This window comes from Manihot esculenta, chromosome 6 (genome assembly GCF_001659605.2).
Source record: "Manihot esculenta cultivar AM560-2 chromosome 6, M.esculenta_v8, whole genome shotgun sequence".
Lineage (NCBI taxonomy): Eukaryota > Viridiplantae > Streptophyta > Magnoliopsida > Malpighiales > Euphorbiaceae > Manihot > Manihot esculenta.
In genome coordinates, this window is record NC_035166.2 from 24,197,324 (window position 1) to 24,223,159 (window position 25,836).

The window sequence follows — 25,836 nt, forward strand, 5'->3', positions numbered from 1 at the left end:
TTTTATTACAACATCTTGCCACTATTGCCATTTGCCTCTCCCCAGAGAAGATATTTATATTCTTTCCGATGCATAAAACAGGCTTAATTTTGTTTTTTTTTAATATAATTTTAAAAATATTTTTAATATAATGAACATAATAATATATTGTTGACTTATATTGATCTTTTTTTTTCTTTGATAGCCCTTTATTTATTGGGGGGAAAATAGGAGCAAACGCTCAAGATAACACTTGAACAAATGCGAGCTACAAAAGACTAGCCCAAGCCTCACGAAAACTAACAGAGAAATCCAACGCCGATATAACCGTCACGAAGGGGCAAAATTAAAGACGACGATGATGAAGTTTCTTGACCCGATTAGCAAACCAACCGCATCTTCTCTCTCTACGACTCTACCTTCAAACTTTCCATCTTTGGTTATACGTTACCGCATTTCATCTCTTCTCTCCTTCGTGTCCCCTTTTGCTCTTGTCCACGTTTCCTCAATGGCTTCCTTCTCACTTTTCCTTCTTATAAGACGACACGAATCTTTGCTTCCATCTCTACCACCCATATATTCCTCTATGTCTTTAACTTTTAAACCCCAATTCATTATTTCTTGATACAAGTTATACGTATTGAAATTTTAGTAGAGATGAGGCTCTCTGTGTATGTATTGCAGGCGAAGGACTTGCTTGTGAGCGACTCGTTTGTTAAGCTACAAGTAGGAAATCACAAGTCCAAGACTAGAATATTGAAAAACAACACCAACCCAGTTTGGAATGAAGAGTTTACTTTCAGGGTCCATAATACTGATGAAGACTTGCTTGTGACTCTTTTTAGTCATAATGATGATTTTGGGTTGTTCGGTGGCTCTGGAGATTTGGTGGGTTGGGCAAGCATTCCGGTCTGGTCGGTTTTAGCAGAACATAATCAAACCTTGCCTCCCACTTGGTTACCTCTTGAAAAGCCCCAAACTGGCAAGTTTATCAATATGGAATGTGGTTAGTGTCTCTGTCTCTTTATATAGCTGGCTCATAAGATTCTTTATTGAAATTGAAATAGAATTGGGTTTGTGTTTTCCTTTAGTTTTGGATTTAGCTCTTTGACATATTATGGACTGAATACTGACAATTTAGATAGAACAATCCATTTGATTGCATGATACTGCATTTTCTGTTTTGGTTTTTAGTGCTGCCACTGATGTACTAAATAATGAATTCTTAATCTTTTATAACAAGAGAGTTCCCTTGTGGAAACTGTAAATTTGAGAGTTAATTTATGACAGAAGTACTTTGTTATAGCATTAAAACTGAAGGAGTGTTTTCCCTTTGCACAGGATTGCAAGTGACTGTTTTCTTTATTTACACTGGGACTCGGTTGTTTATCTCTGAGCAAAGTTAACTCCCAACCAATTGAATTGCGTTGTTAATTTAATGATTCCCTTCTCGCGGCTGATTCCCCCCCCCCCCCCCTCCTTTTTTATTTACTCTAAATTTGCAACGAAATGGAATATTATAACAACTTTTGATTGGATCCCTTGCAAGTTTCAGACTTTTATTGATTGTCCTCAACTTGGGGAAGCCAAACAATTTCAAATGACTACTTGTTTTCTAGTCGAGTTTGAGGATCATGATTGCTTCTCAACACAAACAATACCGGTTGCAGGTCAGATGACATGCTTGTGCAGGTTTACAGTTTGTTCATTTAAAAGAACTCGCCAAATATGGGTTCTGGTGGCCTACATTATTAGTATTTTGAATCTCATAATCTGCTTTTTTAAATTTTTTTTTATATAAGCGGAACGCAGCCTTTACGGGTGGTACATACTACTTAAATAGTCATGGAAACTTCTAAATTATAATATATTGGTCTTTGTGTTCAGGGAAAATCCTCCTCTCTTTATCTCTTAATGGAAAAGCCCATGGCTCTTCTGTCAGTCATTTTCTTTCTTCAAATTCAAGTGCTAAGAATGAGGGACATAAAGATAAAGAGGGTCTACTTTTGTCTTCTCATGGTATGTATTGCTCCAAAGCTCCATGCCTAAAGAAGGCAGAAGGGAAGAAACTAATAAAGACCATTGCAAATTGTTTGGAGAGAGTTTTCAATAAGAATGAGGAAGTCTCAAGAGTTGATAATTCTTCAGATTCGGCCACTGCATCATCTGATTATGAGGACTGTGTGGAGGAACATTCATATAGCTGCAGCTTTGAAGAAGCTATGGAGATAATGAAATCAAGTGACAGCAAACAAGAAATGCCAGAAAACCTCCTTGGAGGAATTCTTCTTGATCAGATTTATGAGATAGCCCCGTATGATCTCAATAAGTTTCTTTTTGCACCGGGTTCTCAGTTTAGGAAGGACTTAGCAGAATTGCAGGGTACAACAGATGTAGAAGAGGAGTCCTGGTCTTGGAAATCAGGTAATATGTCTCATCTAGCACGGACTGTTACCTACACAAGAGCTGCAACAAAGTTAGTTAAGGCTGTTGAAGCCACTGAGGAGCAGACCTATATGAGAGCAGATGGACGGGAATTTGCTGTTTTGGTAAATGTTAGCACACCAGATGTTCCATATGGAAGAACATTCGATGTTGAATTGTTATACAAGATAGTGCCTGGATTTGAACTATCTTCAGGAGAAGAATCATCCCACCTCATAATATCATGGGGCATTGACTTCCATCAAAGTACCATGATGAAAGGTATGATTGAAGGAGGAGTAAGACAGGGATTGAAGGAGAGTTTTGATCAGTTTTCCGACTTGTTGGCTAAACATTTTAAGATGGTGGAATCGACAGATTCGTTAAAGAAGGACCAGGTGCTGACAACTTTGGAAGCAGAACATCAGTCGGACTGGGATTTGGCTTACGAGTACTTCTGGAATTTTACTGTTGTTTCCTCAATTTTTATGGTCTTCTATATCATCCTGCATATTGTATTATGCGAACCAAGCCAAGCCCAAGGTTTAGAATTTAGTGGACTTGATTTGCCAGACAGTTTTGGACAGCTTATCACTTGTGCAGTTTTAGTCATTCAATTGGAAAGAGTATATAACATGGCTTCACATTTCATACAAGCTAGGATTCAAAGAGGTCAACATCTTATATTATTTTGCTTATATCTAAGTTCAAAATTCTAAGAGGAACTTGAAATTTTTTCACTGGTGTAACTCCAATCCAGTACTCATTTAACTTTCAACAGGTAGTGATCATGGAATTAAAGCCCAAGGTAACGGATGGATTCTTACTGTGGCATTAATTGAAGGGACCAATTTGGCATCCTTGGACTCAACAGGGTTTTCAGATCCCTATGTGGTGTTCACTTGTAATGGTAAAACAAGAACAAGCTCTGTTAAGCTCCAAACTAGCAATCCCCAGTGGAATGGTGAGGCATTTATCTTCTTGTATATTTTGATTCATATTTTACACTGTTTATTGGTTAAACCATTTTGGAATTATAATTCAGACATACTCGAGTTTGATGCTATGGAAGAGCCACCTTCAGTTCTAGATTTGGAAGTTTTTGATTTTGATGGTCCATTTGACCAGGCCACCTCACTTGGCCATGCTGAGATCAATTTTTTGAAGTGCACGTCTACTGAACTGGCAGATATGTGGGTGTCCCTTGAAGGAAAGCTTGCTCAGTCTTCTCAGTCAAAGTTACACTTGAGAATCTTTTTAGACAACAACAAAGGTGTTGAAACAATTAAAGAGTACTTAACAAAGATGGAAAAGGAAGTTGGTAAGAAGGTAAAATTTAGTTACTATCCATATGCGTCAACTCATTTATCCACTCATTTATCCAGAGAAGTGGGCCCTTTTTATATCTCTCTTCCTGTATTGCACCTTGTGAATGTTAGAATCCCGCCACTGAAACCTGCATTTGTTTTTCCTTTTAAATTTCTATGACAAAGTGTTGATCTCATTCAATTTGGGGCACTGTGGCAGTTGAATTTACGATCACCTCACAGGAATTCTACGTTCCAGAAACTGTTTGGGTTACCACCAGAAGAATTTCTTATCAGCGACTTTACTTGCCACTTGAAGAGGAAAATGCCTTTGCAGGTGCTAGTATGCTTCCGTGTCAGCATCTATGCTTATAGAAAGAAACTGATTGTTGGAATAACCATGTTAGCTGAGTTGGTGCATCATGCTTAACATAAATTAAATGCAAATATTGGCAACTTAGGCTCTGTTTGTTTTATGGCAAATATTTTCCATTCCATATTTTCATGTTTTCTGATGTTTGGGGTGCTCAAAAAATTTTCTCAACAAAAAATACTTTCCTGCTTTAAAAAAAGCTAAGGAAAATGACTTACTCTTTTCAAAAAGATAAAGTCATGTTCCGAACTTTAAGAACCTTATTAAAACTTCTATATGTGAATTTGTTAATATATTTTATTTTTTAAATTAAAATTAAAATAACTTTTGCAAAAAATATTTTCCAAATACAAGTTATTTTGCAAACAAACAGAGGCTTAGTATGCATTGCTAATGTACCAGGAAATAGCAATGAGCTCTTCTGTTAAAATTGTAAATGTTCTTTATCTTTTTTTCTTTCTTTTTTGTGAAGAACTCTTGTTTGGTATCGGTGTGGAAAGAATGGTAATCTTATAATCACTTTAGCAGAAATTGAATATGTGCAAAACACAATCTGATTTTACATTATGTGATGATCTCCTCTTGTTTGATTCTGTGATGTATTTCTGATGCAGGGAAGGCTCTTTTTGTCCGCTAGAATTGTGGGTTTTTATGCCAATTTATTTGGACACAAAACAAAATTTTTCTTTCTTTGGGAGGATATTGAAGACATCCAGGTGCTTCCCCCATCACTGTCTTCTGTGGGTAGCCCTACACTGGTCGTAGTTCTGCGGAAGGGTAGAGGTGTTGATGCAAGGCATGGGGCGAAGGCTCAAGATGAAGAAGGCAGGCTTAGATTCTATTTTCAGTCATTTGTGCCATTCAATGTAGCCAGCAGGTAATGTGTCTCCTTTGACTTCGAATAATACTTTTCTTTCATGGGGTTAGGTGATTTATTGGGTTCAACAGAACAATTATTGCCTTGTGGAGAACAAGAAGACTGACACCTGAGCAGAAAGCACAAATTGCAGAAGAGCAGCAGCAGGATCTAGAAGAAACTCCCATTATACTTGCAGACTCCGGATCCCTTTTCGATGTTGAAGAGGCAAAGATGTCCAAAATTTATTCTTCCGAACTGCCTATCAGTGTATGCAATCAATTCTGTTCACGTTATCCTCTCCATTTTTCATAAGCGTTCAGGGTTGAACCAGTGGAACCTTTTTTATAAGAAATTTTGTACAAGTATCATGGAGTACGCAAATCAAGCATGGGTTCTGTGGCTTTGCAAATCATGTTTATTCACATCCATAGACTTATATACATTAGTATCATTGTAAGCTGTCAACTTGGGGTTCTACATGTATATTAAATTAGTACTATATTTGATACTTTACATGGACCCATAGTGTAAAATGATACATGAAACTCCATGCATTTGCACTGGCATTGTGGTCCATGTAGACCCAGTCTAGACCAAGTCTACATGGACACATAAACTCCATGCATTTAAACTGCAGGTCGTCGTAGACCCAGTCTTGATAAAAATTCTCTACAATAACCATCGGGACTAAGTACATATATATCAGAGTTGGGCCCTGGACAATGCCACCTGTTGTGTTGTGGCCTTCCTCAACACACCTTTAGTCTTTCCAAATGTAGAGACCATTATTTCTAGGTGCTTCAGTAATCCATTGTCTTAGGAAGGACTCTATTGATGCCTAGCTCTGTTTTATATGTTCCCATATAACATGTGGGTATATTTAATCTGATGAGCTATTAATACTTGTGCGTAATCTGTGGTGATGATGCAGGTAGAATCACTCATGGAAATATTTGGAGGAAAGATGGAGCACAGAATAATGGAAAAATCTGGATGTCGTAATTATACAACTACCACTTGGGAATGTGTGAAGCCTGGCATTTTTGAACGACATATCTCTTACAGATTCAACCACCATGTTTCAATCTTTGGAGGGGAAGTCAGCTGCACACAGCAAAAGTATGCCATGGAAAATGATCGAGGGTGGGTTGTTAATGAGGTCATGGTGCTCCACAACGTACCATTTGGTGATCACTTCCGTGTATGTGGAGAAATTTTGCTGCCCTGTTGATTTCCATGGGTGGTTATTTATTTGTATGGTTATTTTGCTGATGCATTTGCCCTTGCAGGTCAATTTTAAGTACCAGATTGAGCAATCTGCCCTTGCTCATATTGCATGCAAGTGTGATGTTTATGTCGGGACAACTTGGTTGAAAAGCACCAAGTTCCAGCAGAGGATCACACGAAACATAACTGAGAAATTCACACATAGATTGAAGGAGATATTTGAATTGCTTGAGAGAGAAGTGCTTTTTGCTAGTCAACAAGATGGTGTCATCTCAGAAAAGTTGGCTGAAAATGTGTTAACAGAGAAGATATGATTGAAGGAATTTTGCACCCATTACAGATCATTTTCCTTTTTTCTCAATTCCCCCTTGCGCTTGCCGGAGGCGGGTTTTCTGTAGTTTATAGGGTAAGCTCACTGCTGATTCTATTTGCATGTGGAGATGGAATTGGAGAAATTCCCTTATTCCATCAATCATTTAAAATGAAATATAGGACATTGATTTACAGAGAGCAGTTGGAATGGAAGGATGTTGTAGGCGAGGTTCTGATGTAACGTTTTAACTTCCTGGTAGTCTTATAGAAAGTTATGGATGAACTATATAGTTAGAGACTGGTCAGATTTAAATTTAAATTTTTGTAATAGAGAATCGTGTGTTAAAGACTCAAATTTATGTTTCCAAATTTAAGATTTTAAATCATTAATTTTGATTAAATTAGATCAAAATCAAATTAAAACTAAATTAATAACGAAACCAAGTGCCTTCCAAAAGAAAAAAAAAACCAGTGTATTTCTGGACACCGGCCCAAATTTAATTTCAATCTGAATACCTACTAAGCCCATGGCCATATTTTCTTTTTGCTTTTTTTTTTTTCCCCAAAGCCGTATTCTTCATGCCCATCCAAATAAGAAACTGTAAACGCAGCAACTAAATCAGCAGTAGTCCTAGTATAATTTGGATAAAAAAAAAGTGGCATCATTTTTGTCGCCCACGTTTCCACTCAACGTAGAACAGGGGGAGAGTGGTGCAGAACAGAACAAGCTTAACCAAACGCAGTAGAGCATCGTTTCGACCGCCCCACGTTTTCCCTCTCTATAGAGAACAGTGGGAGAGTGGGGCAGAACCTAAAAGCAACTGATCTCCTTATCTTTCTTTCTGCAAATTTCCTTCCAAAACCTCTACCTGGTTACCATTATGGATCCGAATCCCAACTCCTTCCCAATCCTCTCTTATGTCATGGGCCGTCTTCCCTCTTTCAGACCCAAGTCTGCCGACACTACCTTGGACATCGAGCAGCCGCCGCCGCGTGCTTCGTCCGATCCTTCTTCTAGTCAAGCACCCATTGTCTCCCAATTACCCCACTTAACCGACCCAAAAGTCATAGCTTCCATGACCCGGGCCATCTCCGACGTGGCCCAGACCCGGTCGGTGCTTCAAACCCTCGGGCCTCGCCCTGACCACGAGACCGTCGATACTTCCAGACTCAAACTCTCTGAAATCGAGTCCAACCTCTCCAAACAGCTTGAAGAAATTGTCCTCTCTTCCCGGCCGGCCGAAGTCGACAGGCTTGAATGGCGCGCGCACTTGGCGGACAAGGAACAGCAGTGTCGGCAAACAGCCGAGAAAGAGAAGAATTTGTACCAAACGATATTGCAATTGGATGAGATGCACGAGTCTTACCAGAAGCTGTTGAAGGCGGCGGAGCAGAGGTTGGTGAAGATCTATGAGAAGGCGGAGATGGGAGAGGCGGATGACGAGCTGAAAGAGGAGGAAGTGAGCGTGCAGTTGAACGAAGAGGTCGTGGGTATACTTCAAGAGGCGTCCGGCAAGACCTTGGAGAGGGTCGATTTGTCAAACAAGGGATTGTTGTTATTGCCTGAGGCGTTCGGAAGGATTCATGGATTGAGAGTGCTTAATCTCTCTAATAATCAGCTCGAGGTTAGCTTCTTCCCTTTTATCCATTATTAGAAAATTTAGTTGACTTGATGTAGATAGAAGGGACATGCAATTTTCTACTAACGTTTTAGTAAGTGGATACGGATTCGGATTACAAATGATTAGTTGATTGAGATTTCTGGGTCATGGTTTTAGTTGTTGCATTCTAGGCCTTTAGCTTCGGAGCTTTTGCTTTGGTTATGTATGTGATATAACTGTGATGGGATTTTTAATTAATAGAGTTGCGGATTCCCTAGGATGTGAACTCCAGGCTCTTGTGAAATTATACTGGTGGATAAACTGTGGAATTATTTATCTAACCTGGATAGGATGTTGCATTGCAATTCATCTGTGTTTCTTAAGGCTTGTCTGTTCTTTCATGATCTTTTTACATAGGTAAAGCACAGATTCTCAGCCGTGCTTATGCCTTTATATGGTTGTAAATAGTAGTATTGAAAGTTTATTTTGTTTGATTGGTTGTAATGCGTTTTGTGCGTGTGCATAGTGCATTTCTTTGAGGAAAAATTTTGCATTGTATTCATTGGTACAATCAGAATCCTATTGGTCACAAGAATTTAAAAAGTTTGATTTTATTTGCTTTGTTTGCATGTTTCATTTCCTTTCCTTGCTTCTCCATGGCTTTATTGCCCATAATGTCTCAAATATCTATTAAACTACTTGCTAATGGGTATGCATTGTGTTGACTTTTTTACTTTGTACTTATGTCTGTAACTTGTGTGACAACAGTTCATTCCTGACTCAATAGCTGGGTTAGAAAATCTCGAGGAGCTCAATCTTGCTTCAAATCTCTTGGAAGCATTGCCAGATTCCATTGGTTTGCTACTTAACTTGAAAATTCTAGACGCCTCCAGCAATAAGCTATTGTCTTTACCTGACTCTATTTCTCATTGCAGGTATGTGTAATTTGTTACAGAATCACTCTATGACTGGTACTATTTTTGTTGACTATTCATTTTCAATGGTTTAGGTCACTGGTGGAGTTGGATGTGAGTTTCAACGGTCTTACATACTTGCCTACTAATATTGGATATGAGTTGGTGAATCTTAAGAGGTTGTCAATCCAGTTGAACAAGATTCGTTCTCTTCCCACTTCTGTCGGTGAGATGAGATCTCTGCAGCATCTTGATGCTCACTTCAATGAGCTTCAGGGCCTTCCACTTTCAATTGGGAGATTGACGAATCTTGAGATCCTCAACTTGAGCAATAATTTCAGTGACCTGACAGAACTTCCTGACACATTTGGTGATTTGACAAACCTAAAGGAACTTGACCTCAGCAATAACCAGATTCAAGTTTTGCCTGATACATTTGGGCGGCTAGATAACTTGACCACATTGAACTTGGAACAAAATCCTCTTATCATCCCGCCATCAGAATTAGTGAAGGAAGGGACTGAAGCTGTCAAGATTTTCATGGCTAAGAGGTGGCTTGACATACTGATAGAGGAAGAAAGGAAAAGCATGCTTGAAGTACAAGAACAAGCAGAGACTGGGTGGTTGACACGAAGCACATCTTGGTTGAAGAATTATGCTGCAGGTGTTTCAGGATATTTAAGTCCAAGATCTCCGAAGGACGCTTACCTTGATCAGCAGCTGTAACTTCATGGGCCTATGATATTTGGCCGTCCCCTTCCTCTCACGACGTTGTACACATGCTAAAATGGCTTCTGCTTTTCATGTTGCTAGGAAAGAAAATGAAAATCTAACAAATTTTGTTTTTGGCACCATTCCTCGTTCCTGTAAATGCAAGTCGTGTAAAAATGAATATGTGTACGCCGCTGTATTTTAATTCTTTATTATCATTATCTTTATTGTTTTTTTCTGGTATAATTGTCTGAACCAGGTGTAGTTTCAACTGGTTTGCAATGTTATTTAGCTGCTTGATTACAATTCCATTTTTAGATTTCCAAATGGAAGAATCTGTGTTTGAAGAAACGGAAGATCCAATTTGGCAAAACCTTCTGGTCTGAGACTTTAATAGCAAATTGATATGCTGTATCCGCAAGTGTATAGAATTTCAAATAATTTGTACGGAGAGGAATCGTTTCAAGTAATACACACGTATAGAATTTCAAATAATTTGTATGGAGAGTAATCGTCTCACGTAATAAATAATTTATATAGAGAGAAATGCCTCAAGGAAATAATTTATATAGAGAGAAATGCCTCAAGGAATGTCTCAAGTAATAGAGTAGAATATTGTTTCAAGTAACAAGAGAGTAAAATATCTGTCTCAAATAATAAAAAGGAGAGAGTAAAGTATCGTATTTACAATAGTTAGAATCGTTTTAAACAAATAATTTGTATGGAATAGTTTTAAACAAATAATTTGTATGGAATAGAATCAGAGTATAATGGAATCATCTCAAGTAATAAATCTCAAAGTAATAAAAAGAGAATAGAGTATTGATGATTAAAATATCGTATCAAGTAATAAAGTGAGGGTAAAATATTATATTCACAAGAACTCAAAATAACGTATCAAAATATTTATAAATTTAATTATTATTTGGACTATTAATCGTAAAAATTAAACACTAACCAGGTAAAATAACAACTATGATATTTTAATACTTTGATTTCACTTGGAACAGATTTAATTAATTCATTTAGTTAACAATTAATTTTAATTATCTAAGTTTAGAGCAAATATTTTTAAGATAATTGACCCTCAAGATCAAATTAATTAATTAAATATTATCACTTATTTTTTAATAATTTGATAATTTTTTAATAATATGATAATTTTCTTAGTTAATGTTTGTAATTATTTTGTATAAGACTCCGTAGGTAACTCTTTATTTTCAATCCAATTAATATTTTGTGATATTTAATTTTAATTCAGTTCTAAAATATTATCTTTCGGTATTAATCTTATGATAAAATCATTCAAATATTCTGTAAGTATTCAAAAATATTAATCTCAACGTTTGAATAATAGATCATAAAGAAAATAAAATCAAATAAATTAAAAAAAAATAATAATCCAAAACATATCAAATCCCCTAATAAAAGAATTTAGTTGCTCATATTCAAAAATTCAACAATAAACTCTATTGAGAAATTATAAAAAAATCATCTTAAAATAATTATCAACAACAGATGAAAAAAATAAAAGAAAAAAGAAAAAAAAAACTCTAAATATATGAATTTCTGTACTAGATTTTTCAAATCTTCCTTCTTAAGTTTTTCACCAATTTTGCCATATAAATGTATTCAAAAGTAAGTAAAAAGTTTTTGAATCTCTCGATTATAATCTATTTATATTCTTTTGAGACTTGTAATCCATAAGCAGAAGGTCAAAACACGGGACTGAGACAAAAACACACTCCAAAATGATTTTTTCTCTCCAAAATGACTATTTCATTCTTTAACTTTAACTTGTTTTGACTTATAAATAACACATTTATAATTAAAGAAAATGAAAAAATAAAATGTCTAAACTAATAATAAATTTACTATTCTGACATTAATATTGCCTGTTTCTAACAACGGCACCGAAAAATTGACAGGTTATACACTATATTATATCCACAAATTGTAAATAATGAGGAAATGAAGTATCATATCCATATGAAATGAAAATTAAGTACCAAAATATTTATAAATCTAATTATTATTTATACTACTAACTGTGAAAGATGATTATAATCTTGAAATAAAATAAAATTAAACAGAATTCGTGAAACAATTAATTTTTTTTTTTTTTTTGAAAAGGAGAGAAATATCATTAACTCAAAGCTTGATCTGACTCAGAATGAATTAAGTATTAGAGTACTTGATTTCACATTAATATGAATCAATTTATTCATTTAGTTAATAATCCAAAGGTAATTGACCATCTCATCTCTCCTGAGTAAGACCAAATTAATTAATAAAAAATTATCACATATCTCCCAATGATATGATAATTTCCTAATTAATTTTACAAATACTGTGATTATTTTGTGTAAGACTTCACGAGTCAAATTTTCATTTGTAATTCAATTAATATTCCTGTATATTCAATTCTAATTCCCTCCTTAAAAGTCCCTTCAAGATAAAATCATTTAAATATCTCGTAGATACTTAAAATATTAATTTCAAAGAGTTGAATAATAGATTAGTGAATAAAATAAACTCGAATAAATTAAAGAGAATCAATAATCCAAACTACATTAGGTCCTTTAATAAAAGAATTTAGTTGCTCATTGTAACAGCCTGGAAACCGGACCGCTACCGGCGCTAGGATTCAGATCGACTAAAGGTCGCCGGAACCCGTAGCAAGCCTACTGTGAACTCTGTGTACCTGATAAATCCCAGACATGATCATACATTTCTATAAAAATTTTGAATTTTATCATTCATCAAGCTTGACCTGTGCATGCACTAACTTGTAAACATCAAACCCCATACTAGAGCTCTCATCAAATGCTCTAGATGGGTCATCATCGTATATCAAGCTTGGATCTCATCATAATACATTATAAAACATTACATAATGATCATATACAAAGGGATTTAAACATATTCTAGGGCCAAGCACAATACTAACTCAATATACATTACATGACTTTACATTATCTCTTTATACATTTCATCACATCATGTCCACTACTCTATACTATTACACTTAGACTTTACCCTTGCTGTTCCTCTACCTTCTCTATGGCTCTGAAAACATGGGGTTAGGGAGAGGGGTGAGCTACTAGAGCCCAGTGAGCAGAACAAGAAAACATTTAAAACATGCTATCATGAAATGCATCACATCACAAACAAAGCACATCACGGACGGACTGACCCAAAAATCCCTCTGCTCTGTGCCCGGCCCTCAAAGGAGCTCCTCAGGACTTCTGTTACATGCATATAAACTATGTGCCCGGCCCTCAAGGGGCTTCTCAGGACTTCTGTTACATAAACATAAACATCAGAGGGCTAAAGGGTCCTACTCTGTGTCCGTCCCCATCAACAAGTAATAATGCAATGCGTCATCTTTGTGAACACTAATGCAATGCAATACACCCTAATATCACATGGCATTTATGATGCATGAATCATGCTAAAAGCTTTCATTAATTTAAAAACAGAGTTCAGTTCCACTCACCTCTGTCGACTGTTGAACAGTCTCTGTAACTCTAACTCTGTGGGCCTCCTTGGTTCCTCGGGTTTGCACCTACACAGGTGGACTCAAATGAGGACCAAACATACTCTAACATAGCTATAAACATCTCCCTAAAAACCCCCTAAAACATCATAAACATGCATGGAAAAATGGACAAAGGAAGGCTGGACAGGGCACTTTCGGCGGCAGGTTCGGAGGCCGAAAGTCCCTCCAGAGCCGAAACTCATGCACTTTCGGCGGCACCTTCGGCGGCCGAAAGTCCAAACTTTCGGGGGCAAGGTTCGAGGGCTGAAAGACTTCCAGAGCTGAAAGTCACCCACCTTCCGCGGCATGTTCGGCGATCGAACCTTCCCTCTAGAGGCGAAAGTCTCAACTTTCGGGGGCAAGGTTAGGCGGCCAAAACAGCCTCCTCAAGGGGTTCAGCGGCCGAACCTTGCTTCGACGGCCGAACCTGAGTTTTCCAAGAAGGCAGAACTCGGGTCAAACATGCATACTCAGCCTCCAAAATCAAACCAAACACAATCAACATGCATACCAACTTTCTATAACATGCTTATACTCTTTTCCATGCATATAGGAGCTTAAAAACTAGTTTAAACTCCACAAACAACATCAAAGCATCAAATACAGCATATGAGCAACATACCCTTTAAACCTCTAGATCCATTTACACCATACCATAAAACTCTCTTAAACTCTTTAAACCATGCTTAAAACATAAGGGGAGGTGAGGAGCCATGCTTACCTCTTGAAGAACGAGAGGATCGATGGTTCTAACTCGGAGATGTGGAGGAAAACGATCCAAAATCTCCAAAACTCTCAACTTTGCCTTCTTTTGCTCAAAACTTCAAAAACACAAGTTAAAACCTCATTAAAGCTTGCATGATTTGAAAAACATGGTGAAAACAACCAAGGGAGGATACAAACTCACCTTTGCACGAAAAGAGGGTGAAAACACACCCCATTTCCGGTCAAAGGAGCTTTTATAGGTAGCCAACCGACTCTCCTTCGGCGGCCAAAGCTGCATGTGAAACCATGCAACGTTTGGCGGTCGAACTCCACTTTCGGCGGCCGAACCTGCAATTTGCCTCCTTAGTCTTTTTCCTTTCAAAACTCAATTTTCTTAATCAAAAACATAAAAACATGTAAAAACATTTTGAAAACCTCTGTTTCACCCATCTGAAAGGCTCCGACATCTGAGAAATCCAGATTCCAACGGAGATCCCGCCGGAAAATAGGAATATCGATGCCGGGGTCTAGCCGGGTATTACATTCTCCCCCCCTTAAGAACATTCGTCCCCGAATGTTCCTCCTCTATTACATGCATAACATAACTATATGATGAACATCACATGAACTCATGAAAGCATAAACTACAAAGAAAACATAAACTCTAACCTCAAAAGAGGTAGGGGTACTGCTGGAGCATAGACTCCCGTGTCTCCCAGGTACATTCTTCGATATTATGGTGGTTTCAAAGGACTTTCACCATCGGGATCTCCTTGTTTCTCAATTTTCTGATCTGAGTGTCTATGATCTGCACTGGCTGCTCTATATAGGTGAGATCTCCTAGGATCTCAATATCTGGTTCAGTGAGAACTTTTCCCGGATTTGACACAAACTTCCGTAACATAGAAATGTGGAAGACCGGATGGATTCTTTCCATGGAAGCAGGTAAATCTAACTTGTACGATACATTCCCGACCTTCTGCAAAATCTCGAAGGGTCCGATGTACCGTGGAGCTAGCTTACCTTTCTTCCCAAAACGAACCACCCCTTTCATTGTAGACACCTTCAGCAATACCAGATCGCCCTCCTGGAACTCTATATGCTTCCTGCGGACATCTGCATAGCTCTTTTGCCGACTAACAGCAGTTTTGATTCTCTCCCTGATGATGGGCACTACTCTGTTGGTAATCTCTACCAACTCAGGCCCTGCCAAGGACCTCTCTCCAACCTCTTCCCAACAAATAGGTGACCTGTACTTCCTCCCATAAAGAGCTTCATATGGAGCCATCCCTATGCTAGCATGATAGCTGTTATTGAAGGCAAACTCCACTAAGGGTAGATGCTGCCTCCAAGAACCGCCAAAATCTAGCACACACATTCTGAGCATATCCTCTATGGTCTGGATGGTCCTCTCTGACTGTCCGTCAGTCTGTGGATGAAAAGCAGTGCTAAAGTCCAACCTTGTGCCCATAGCATCCTGCAGACTCCTCCAAAATCTGGAGGTGAACTGGGGTCCTCTATCTAACACTATAGAAACGGGAGCCCCATGCAGTCTGACAACTTCTTCAACATACACCTGCGCTAACTTGTCCACAGAGTAGTTACTCCTGACAGGGATGAAGTGAGCAGATTTAGTCAGGCGATCCACAATCACCCATATGGAGTCTAGTCTGTTGGACGCCGCCGGTAATCCCACTACAAAATCCATAGCAATATTCTCTCATTTCCACTCTGGAATCGGTACTGGGTTAAGCATTCCAGCCGGCTTCTAATGTTCTAGCTTCACCCTTTGACAAACCTCGCAGTCTGACACAAACTGTGCCACTTCTCTCTTCATAGCTGGCCACCAATACACTCTTTTCAAATCCCGATACATCTTGGTGGCTCTAGGGTGAACACTATATCTAGCATTATGAGCTTCCCTCATAATGTCTCCCTTCAGACTGATGTCATCTGGTACACATAGTCTGGTCCCGTAACGAAGGATCCCTTTGTCGTCAAATCTGAACTCATCACTCTTGCCTGACTGAACAGTCCTGGCAATCTTGACCAACTCTGGGTCTTCATGCTGTTTCTGAGCTACCTGCTCCAGAAACACGGGTGTAACTCTCATCTGAGCTATCAAAGCACCTGTACCAGATAACTCAAACTGTAGTCCTTCCTGAACGAGCTTATAGAACTCCCTCACCATCGGCCTCCTCTCTGCCGTGATATGGGACAAACTGCCAAGTGATTTCCGGCTTAAGGCATCTGCCACGACGTTTGCCTTACTCGGATGGTACGGGATCTTGCAATCATAGTCATTCAGCAATTCTACCCATCTTCTCTGCCTCAAATTCAACTCTCTCTGACTCAAGATGTGCTGCAGGCTCTTATGATCTGTGAAGATCTCACATTTAACCCCATAAAGGTAATGCCTCCACATCTTGAGTGCAAAGATTACAGCTGCCATCTCAAGGTCATGTGTAGGATAATTTACCTCATGCTTCTTCAGCTGCCTAGAAGCATAAGCAATCACTCTGTCATTCTGCATCAACACACAACCTAGTCCCACTCGGGACGTATCACAGAATACTGTGAAGTCTTCATCACTGATAGGCAGAGCTAACACCGGTGCTGAAGTCAACCTTTTCTTTAGCTCTTCGAAACTCTCTTCACACTGGTCAGACCATGTAAACCTCTGGTTTTTCCTGGTTAATCTAGTCATAGGAGCTGCAATCTTTGAGAAGTCCTGTACGAAGCTCCTATAGTAGCTTGCCAAACCCAGAAAACTCTTAATCTCTGTCATTATGGTGGGTCTAGGCCAGTTAGCTACAACCTCTATCTTCTTGGGGTCCACTGCTATGCTTGGTCTGACACAACATGCCCCAAGAAAGAGATGCTCCTCAGCCAGAACTCACACTTGGAGAACTTGGCATACAAGTCATGCTCTCTCAAGGTCTGCAGAACCATCCTCAGATGATGGGCATGCTCCTCTGCATTTCTGGAATACACCAAAATATCATCTATAAAGACAATAACAAAGTGATCCAGATACTGTCTGAAAACTCTGTTCATGAGATCCATGAATGCTGCAGGGGCATTAGTTAACCCGAACGGCATCACAAGGAACTCATAATGCCCATATCTGGTCCTGAATGCTGTCTTTGGTACATCCTCTTCCCTGATTCTCAACTGGTGGTAACCTGATCTCAAATCTATTTTAGAAAAACAACCTGCTCCTGATAGCTGGTCAAATAGATCGTTGATCCTGGGTAGAGGATACTTATTCTTGGTAGTGACTTTATTCAACTGCCTGTAGTCGATACAAAGTCTGAGGGATCCATCCTTCTTTCTCACAAACAGCACTAAAGCACCCCAAGGTGAGGTACTCGGTCGGATGAAACCCTTATCTACCAACTCTTGCAACTGTTCTTTCAACTCTTTTAGCTCTGCTGGTGCCATCCTATAGGGAGGGATAGAGATCGGTCTGGTACCAGGCAACAACTCTATCTCGAACTCTATCTCCCTAACAGGTGGTAGTCCTGGAAGCTCATCTGAAAAAACATCAGGAAACTCTCTAACTACGGGCACTGAGACGGATTCCCTAACCTGACTATCCAGCTCTCTCACATGAGCTAGAAACCCCTGATAACCCCTCCTGAGCACCTACGAGCCTGAAGGGCTGATATCAAACCTCTAGGCATACCCCTCCTGTCTCCTCTGAAGACAAACTCAGATCCATCCTGATCTCTGAACTTGACTACCTTGTCTCTGCAGTCCAAGGTAGCACCACATGCAGATAGCCAATATCCATCCCTAGAATGACATTAAAATCCGTCGAATCTAGAACCACAAGGTCAGTTGGAAGGCATCTACCATCTATAAACATTAGACTATGACGGCAGACTGACTCTGCCAATGATGGATCACACTTGGGCCTACTGACCCAAAGGGGACACTCTAACCTAGAAGTCATCAAACCCACTCTCTCTATGGCTCTCAGAGCAACAAATGAATGAGAAGCACCGGGGTCCAATAAAGCATACACATCAGAACAACCAATGATGAGATTACCTGACACCACTATGTTAGATGTGTTCGCCTCCTGCTGTGTCATAGTAAAGATCCGAGCTGGAGCTGACAGACCTTCATCTCGGGAACCCGCAAATGAAGAGGCTGCCCCTCTTCCTCTGCCTCTGCCCTGAGTCGTGGCTGGAGCTGATGGCTGTGGCATACTGGCTGGAGCTGTCTGCTGGGACGGTGCTGAAAAAACTGCCCTCGGACACTCACGAGCCATGTGTCCCTCTTGGCCGCACCTGAAACATGCTGTAGTCCCAAACTGACAAACTCCTCTGTGCAGCTTACCACACTTTACACACACGGGAAACTCTGAGCCTGAGCTCGAGCCATTACCTAAACCCAGACCTGCCTTTAGCTTATTCCAGAACTTGTTCTTCTTTGGATTCTTAGTGGAGCCACTCCACTTTTTACTGCCTGAAGCCGCTGCACTCTGAGAAGAGGGATCTGACTTTCCCCTGCTTGGGGTCTTAGAACCCGAAGACTGTGCCCCCTGTTGTTTCACTATTCCCTGAATAATGGTACTAGCCTCCATCTTCCGTGCTATGTCCACCACGGTATGGAAACTCTCCCTCTCAGCTGTGTGGATCAAGGAGGAGTACCTAGGATGCAGCCTCATAGTATACCTCCTAGCCTTCTTCTGATCTGTATCATAGGCCTGACCCACATACTGCAACAACTCCATGAACCTATTAGTGTACTCATCGACACTCATGTCCTCTGTTTGCCTCAGCTGCTCAAACTCTATCATTTTTCAGCTCTCTAGAACTATACGGAAAAGCCCACCCAGTAAACTCATTTGCAAACTCCCCTCAGGACATGTTATCCAATCTAGGGTCCACATAGTTACTAAACCACTCCTTTGCATTCTTGCACTTCAAAGTGAACCCCGCCATCTAAATGGCTCTACTGTCATCTGCCCCTAGCTCATCTGCTATCATCTTGACCACTTTGAGATACTCAAATGGATCATCTCCTAGTTTGTACTTAGGAGCATCCAGCTTCAGGTAATTAGTTGTAACGACCCGAAAATCGGACCGCTACCGGCGCTAGGATCCAAATCGGCTTAAGGCCGCCGGGACCCGTAGCAAGCCTGACATGAAACCTGTAAACCTGTTTAATCCCATACATGATCAACAATCATACAATAAAAATTAAAAATTTTCTTTCATTCATTCCTCAAACACCAAACTCAACCTGTGCATGCACTAAACATAATCATAATCATAAACTTGACCCCTCTGTGGGATCTCATCAATGCCCCAATGGGCGATATACATGTGTTGAGTTGTCTACCATTTATATCATAAAACATATAAGATCATGTATTTAAAAGGGATAAAAACATCCATAGGGTCAAGCACAACCTCTAATCCTCAATATCAATATACATAACATGACTATTCAACTTTACATCATTATACAATTTATCATGTCCACTTCCTATCTATTACAACATATGACTTTACTCTTCTTGACTTCTCTGTCTAGCTCGTACCTGCAATCCTGGGGGATTAGGGAGAAGGGGTGAGCTACTAGAGCCCAGTGAGCAGAATAATAGAAAACAATATTTAAAACTCATGCCATCATGTAATGCAACACATCACAGCAAATCACATCTCGGATGGTATTGTCACCAATAGTCCTCTACATTCCAAAGTGCCGGGACGTAGAATGGGTACAACCGGTCTTTCTCTTAACATAACATATCATACATACCAATGTGTCAGGGACGTAGAATGGGTACAATCTGGACTTTCTCTTACATAGTGCCAGGGACGTAGAATGGGTACAACCTGGACTTCCATACCATATCATGCCGTAGCATCATCATACCATATGAGGACTAAAGGATCATTCAATAACCAATCCACATCAACATCATAAATGCAATGCAACATATTCGTGAATTCTAATGCAAACAACCTAATTCATCACATGGCATCCATGATGCATGAACATGCTCAACTGTATAATTCATTTGCTTTAAAAACATAAAGATTTATTCTACTCACCTCTGGATGAAGTTCTACTGACTCAGAAGCAGCTGAACTCACTACTGGGGTCCTCGGTTTCTCGGGTCCGAACCTACACAGAAGCTGTGAGTTCAGCTGCTTCTGAGTCAGTAGAACTTCAGCCAGAGGTGAGTAGAATAAACTTTTATGTTTTTAAAGCAAATGAATTATACAGTTGAGCATGTTCATGCATCATGGATGCCATGTGATGAATTAGGTTGTTTGCATTAGAATTCACGAATATGTTGCATTGCATTTATGATGTTGATGTGGATTGGTTATTGAATGATCCTTTAGTCCTCATATGGTATGATGATGCTACGGCATGATATGGTATCGAAGTCCAGGTTGTACCCATTCTACGTCCCTGGCACTATGTAAGAGAAAGTCCAGGTTGTACCCATTCTACGTCCCTGGCACATTGGTATGTATGATATGTTATGTTAAGAGAAAGACCGGTTGTACCCATTCTACGTCCCGGCACTTTGGAATGTAGAGGACTATTGGTGACAATACCATCCGAGATGTGATTTGCTGTGATGTGTTGCATTACATGATGGCATGAGTTTTTAAATATTGTTTTCTATTATTCTGCTCACTGGGCTCTAGTAGCTCACCCCTTCTCCCTAATCCCCCAGGATTGCAGGTACGGGCTAGACAGAGAAGTCAAGTAGAGTAAAGTCATATGTTGTAATAGATAGGAAGTGGACATGATAAATTGTATAATGATGTAAAGTTGAATAGTCATGTTATGTATATTGATATTGAGGATTAGAGGTTGTGCTTGACCCTATGGATGTTGTTATCCCTTTTAAAAACATGATCTTAGATGTTTTATGATATAGATGGTAGCCAACTCAACACATGTATATCGCCCATTGGGGCATTGATGAGATCCCACAGAGGGGTCAAGTTTATGATTATGATTATGTTTAGTGCATGCACAGGTTGAGTTTGGTGTTTGAGAAATGAATGAAAGAAAAGTTTTAATTTTTATTGTATGATTGTGTAACACCCCTTACCCTCTCAAAGAGTAGATAGAGCAAGGAATGTCACAAACTATACCTTTTTAGCTATATCAGGACTAAACAATTTCTTTTATCTGTAAATACCAAGTTTTTAGGTAATGCATGTAACTGTCATCAAGTGATTAAAATAAATGTGAGATTTCTAAACCAAAATTTTCGGCAGAATTTTCTCTGTTTCATTAGCACTTTAACCTGTAATACATATGAAAATCACACTTATAATTACACTAACAACTGTCATTTGATATTTTACTATTCTTTGTTTACATAACCTTTACAACTCACTCTTTTAAATATGTACATGCCAAAATATAACTGCACTATGACTCAGAGACTCAAAACAACCAGCTATGATGATGGCCTTGATATCTGATGTAAATCTCTGATAACTTCTGTTGCCCCTATTCTAGCGACAACCTGCGTGAGGTAAAAACCAACACGCTGAGCTAATGCTCAGTGGGTGATAGCAAACAAATAACAAAATAGAACAAACAAGTTCACGTATATAGATAATCGGAATAAAAACATCTTCTTTTTCCGTTATTGCACATTTTCTATTTATAACAAATTACCACAGCTTAGTGCATGTAAGAGATGCAAACATATTAACATTCACTAATAAGTTCACAAAATCAAGTATCAATCTTAATTAAGATCTTAGCCCTTATAAACACATAGTAGGATCGACTAGGTAGATAAGGAGTTATAACGGTAGGCACAGGGTGCCGAACGGTAGGCTCAGAGGCCAAATCTGTGATAGCAGAGCTCTGTGGCCATGCTTATGAGGTACCAGATATATAACCTTAAATATAGATCATGTATCGGTAGCAGTACTGCGAACTCTGTATGTTTATATGGCATGCCATACCCTTATACTAACCTCGACTCCTATGACGTTTACTAGGGCCAAGTACTATTAATTCAATGTATCAATGTAAAATGCATGCCATTTGAAGCTATTTGAATTCATTTTCCAAGTTACATATATCATATGCCAAGATTTACAATATGGAAAACTCATGGCAAATAGTGCAAAACTTTATTGACTTAGCATTTTAATGTAGAAAACTACATTCTGCCATATATTGCATCAACTTTTCAAGTAGTTTAGAGTTATAATTTACCTTCAGTTTCTCATAAGAAATGTACATTTATGTCTTAGCTTTCCAACAAGGTATAATTCATGCAATTCTGATCATCCTAACTTAAGTTATGAATTTTTCTTTACAAGCTGCTCCATAAGGTCTTAATCAGTCCAGAATTGGTACCTGTTTATAGTATCACAAAACGTATCAGATTCATGCAGTTCCATACTAATTCAAGCTAAAGTGTCTTCTACAAAGTTTTAGGTATACTTCTTAAGATTCAATTGGAACTGGTCTTAACAAATTTCACTGAGTACAAAATTAGTGATGGTATCATCAATAGACTCTGTTCCGGATGCACTACCACTGTATCCAGTTTAGGTTCACTTGCAATTTTCATCATCTTACATACAGATTTCGAATTTGGTCAATTCATAAAAGTTTTAGATCTTTGTCTTATCTTTCATTTGGTATATCTTAGGACTAATTTCAATAAATACACAATAAGTTATAAGGCTTCCAACACTGACTGTCCTGTTAGAACCTATTCTGGCAGATTTGCACTTTTAGCTCTCATGTTAAATTTCTTTACTCTAAGCCTTTCAAACATCATTTTAACATTCATATAACATATTTATACAGTCAAAGCAACATTTCCAGCAAGTAAAATCAACCCCTAATTTCACTTATTCATGGCAGAATCCAAGGAAAACAGAAAATCATACAAACACCAAACCTTTCTTGAATTCCTCCTTTCTTTTCCTCTTTTAATCTCTAGCTATCTCCTTTCCCTTTGATGTTCCTTCACCTAGGTCAATTTATGTCTTAGGAAAGGATTGAATAAACTATAAATTAAAGCTTTATAATTCAAATCCATGCATGAAGAAATGAGATGATGCTATTTCCTACTCATTTCTAAACTTACCTTTGATTTTCAAGCTTGGTGTATATGGAACCCTAAACTTTTCTTCTTCAATCCCTTCAATATATGGCTCTTCCTTTAGATCTTGATCTTAGGATGAATTTTGGTTAAAGAAAGAAGTTGATTTGGTGAGGTTTTGGCTTGGCTTTGGTGGGAGAAAGAAAAGAAATTCTTTGGTTTCCTATGGTGTGAGCTACGGCAAAGTGAAATGGAGAAGATGACAATCCCTTTTTCAAATTGCTTGGTCATTTCTTCATCCAATAGCTAGGTGACACATGGAAAGTAAAATTTGACTTTTATATTTTAACTTTCCATATTTATACTTTAACCCACTAAACTTTTTACCATATTTCAATTTAGTTTTTAAAATTTCAATAATCATAGATTGACCTACTAAAATATGCTTTTAGCCTTTAGAAGTCCTTTCCACTTAAGCAAGCATGACGGAGTTAAAACAAACACCTCAAGCAAGCACGTCAGAAAACCCTAAGCACCTCCCAAAAGTGACTCGTTCCCGACTCGCTAATCACACTGTCTACTTTATTTCTGAATATGTCCGTTTCTATATTTGAGTTTTCTATAATTCAGTTATTAGCAGATTAGAGTTATGCTAGTACCTCCCCTAAGTAGCTCGGGGTAAGCTAGCACCTCCCCTAATGCCACTTACTTTCGTAGTGAAATAGCCTAACCCATACCTAGTGATGTCACTGCTCTAGCTATGGGTTTGAGGATGTTACAACTCTTCCCCTCTTAAGAAATTTCGTCCTCGAAATTTTACCTGCTTTGAATAGCTGTGGATATTGTTGCTTCATCACCTCTTCACTCTCCCATGTAGCTTCTTCTGCCTTGTGATTTCTCCACAACACTTTCACTAAGGGAATCTTCTTATTCCTTAACTCTTTTATTTCCCTTGCTAAAATTTTCACTGGTTCTTCTTCATAAGTCAGGTCAGACTGTACATCAATGGTTTCAGCTGGAATGACATGTGATGGGTCAGATCTGTATCTTCTTAGCATGGATACATGGAAGACATTATGTATTCTGTCTAACTCTGGAGGTAAAGCTAGCCTGTAGGCTACTGGACCCACACGCTCAATTACATCATATGGACCAATAAACCGAGGGCTTAGCTTACCTTTCTTGCCAAATCTTAGCACTTTCTTCCATGGAGAAACTTTCAAAAACACTTTATCCCCAATAGCAAATTCTATATCTTTTCTTTTCAAATCTGCATATGATTTTTGCCTATCTGTTGCAGCTTTCAATCTTTCTTTGATAATCTTCACTTTCTCCTCAGTCTGTCTTATCAATTCTGGACCTACAAGTTTAGCTTCACTGAGTTCTGTCCAGCACAATGGGGTTCTACATTTTCTGCCATACAATGCTTCATAAGGAGCCATTTTAATACTAGCCTGATAACTGTTGTTGTAAGCAAATTCTACTAGTGGAAGATATCTTTCCCAGCTTCCTTCAAATTCAATTACACAACTTCTGAGCATATCTTCCAAAACTTGAATTACTCTCTCTGACTGGCCATCTGTCTGAGGATGAAAAGCTGTACTAAAATTCAATCTTGTCCCTAGAGCTTCATGTAGTTTTTCCCAGAATCTGGATGTGAATCTTGGATCTCTGTCTGATATGATAGAGATAGGAACACCATGCAGTCTCACAATTTCATTAATGTACAATTCTGCATACTTCTCCAATGTGTAATCCATTCTGATTGGCAAGAAATGCGCTGATTTAGTTAACTTGTCAACTATTACCCAGATGGCATCTTTCTTCCTTGGTGTGAGTGGCAATCCTGTTACAAAATCCATGGTAATTCTATCCCATTTCCATTCTGGTATAGCGATAGGCTGCAATAACCCTGATGGAACTTGATGCTCTGCTTTTACCCGTTGACATGTCAAACATTTTGTTACAAATTCAACTATATTTCTTTTCATACCCGGCCACCAATAATGCGCCTTCAGATCTTGATACATCTTAGTGCTACCTGGATGCATAACATATGGACTGTTGTGTGCCTCTGTAAGAATACTCTGTTTCAGCTCTCCAATGTTAGGTACACATATTCTGTCACCATAGTACAAGTAACCATCATCACTTATCACATGCTTCTGCTTCTTCCCCTCTTGTACTTGTCTAGTCCATAAGGCTATCTCTGTATCTTCTTTCTGTGCTTCTTTAATTTGTTGCAGTAAGTTAGGTCTAACTTTCAATTCTGCTATGATAGCTCCATCATCTGCTATAGTCAACTGCGCATTCATTGCTCTTAATGCAAAGAAGGATTTCCTGCTGAGTGCATCTGCTACCAGATTAGCTTTGCCTGGGTGATAATCTATGACGCAATCATAATCTTTCAATAACTCCATCCATCTTCTCTGTCTCAGGTTTAGCTCCTTTTGTGTGGGCAAGTATTTCAAGCTTTTATGATCTGTATAAATGTAACATTTCTCACCATATAAGTAATGTCTCCATATCTTTAGTGCAAAAACTATGGCAGCCAGCTCTAGATCATGGGTAGGATAGTTCTTCTCATGTGGCTTCAGTTGTCTAGAAGCATAGGCAATCACTTTACCTTCTTGCATCAAAACACATCCAAGTCCATTGTGAGAAGCATCACTGTATATCACAAATTCCTTGCCAGAAACAGGTTGTGTAAGTATAGGTGCTTCAGTGAGCATAGTCTTCCATTTGTCAAACTTGCCTGACATCTATCATCCCAAACATACTTAACATTCTTATGTAGTAATTTAGTCAATGGAGCT

The 25,836-nt window shown here is 38.7% G+C and overlaps 2 protein-coding genes across 6 annotated transcripts; both read left to right on the top strand.

Annotated features, from left to right (window-relative positions):
- Window positions 1–216: 216 nt before the first annotated feature.
- Window positions 217–6,777, top strand: LOC110616906 (C2 and GRAM domain-containing protein At5g50170). Of its 5 annotated transcripts, none has more exons than XM_021759429.2 (10): window positions 863–985; window positions 1,535–1,649; window positions 1,867–3,075; window positions 3,185–3,367; window positions 3,449–3,732; window positions 3,931–4,047; window positions 4,698–4,960; window positions 5,032–5,209; window positions 5,874–6,143; window positions 6,232–6,777. In XM_021759429.2, the coding sequence occupies exons 2-10, from the start codon at window positions 1,580–1,582 to the stop codon at window positions 6,481–6,483; spliced, it is 2,826 nt and encodes a 941-aa protein (XP_021615121.1). In that variant the 5' UTR covers window positions 863–985; window positions 1,535–1,579; the 3' UTR covers window positions 6,484–6,777. The 5 variants fall into 5 exon arrangements, with proteins under 5 accessions (XP_021615118.1, XP_021615117.1, XP_043813374.1 ...); XM_043957440.1 differs by having other exon boundaries at window positions 881–985; window positions 1,321–1,649; XM_021759425.2 differs by lacking the exon at window positions 1,535–1,649 and having other exon boundaries at window positions 218–985.
- Window positions 6,778–7,098: 321 nt separating this feature from the next.
- On the top strand, window positions 7,099–9,950 carry LOC110616907 (plant intracellular Ras-group-related LRR protein 9). Its single transcript, XM_021759431.2, has 3 exons — window positions 7,099–8,106; window positions 8,851–9,017; window positions 9,092–9,950. Exons 1-3 carry the CDS (start codon window positions 7,363–7,365, stop codon window positions 9,720–9,722), a joined length of 1,542 nt encoding a protein of 513 aa, XP_021615123.1. The 5' UTR covers window positions 7,099–7,362; the 3' UTR covers window positions 9,723–9,950.
- The last annotated feature ends 15,886 nt before the right edge of the window (window positions 9,951–25,836 follow it).

What these genes read in the sequence shown, in the direction of transcription:
- LOC110616906 (XM_021759425.2), top strand. Translation starts at nt 637, where the DNA reads ATGAGGCTCTCTGTGTATGTATTGCAGGCGAAGGACTTGCTTGTGAGC. An exon ending in ACAAGCTAGGATTCAAAGAG is followed by an intron (nt 3,076 to 3,184) that starts GTCAACATCTTA and finishes AACTTTCAACAG; the next exon opens with GTAGTGATCATGGAATTAAA. An exon ending in AAAAGGAAGTTGGTAAGAAG is followed by an intron (nt 3,733 to 3,930) that starts GTAAAATTTAGT and finishes GCACTGTGGCAG; the next exon opens with TTGAATTTACGATCACCTCA.
- LOC110616907 (XM_021759431.2), top strand. Translation starts at nt 7,363, where the DNA reads ATGGATCCGAATCCCAACTCCTTCCCAATCCTCTCTTATGTCATGGGC. An exon ending in TCTCTAATAATCAGCTCGAG is followed by an intron (nt 8,107 to 8,850) that starts GTTAGCTTCTTC and finishes GTGTGACAACAG; the next exon opens with TTCATTCCTGACTCAATAGC. An exon ending in GACTCTATTTCTCATTGCAG is followed by an intron (nt 9,018 to 9,091) that starts GTATGTGTAATT and finishes TCAATGGTTTAG; the next exon opens with GTCACTGGTGGAGTTGGATG.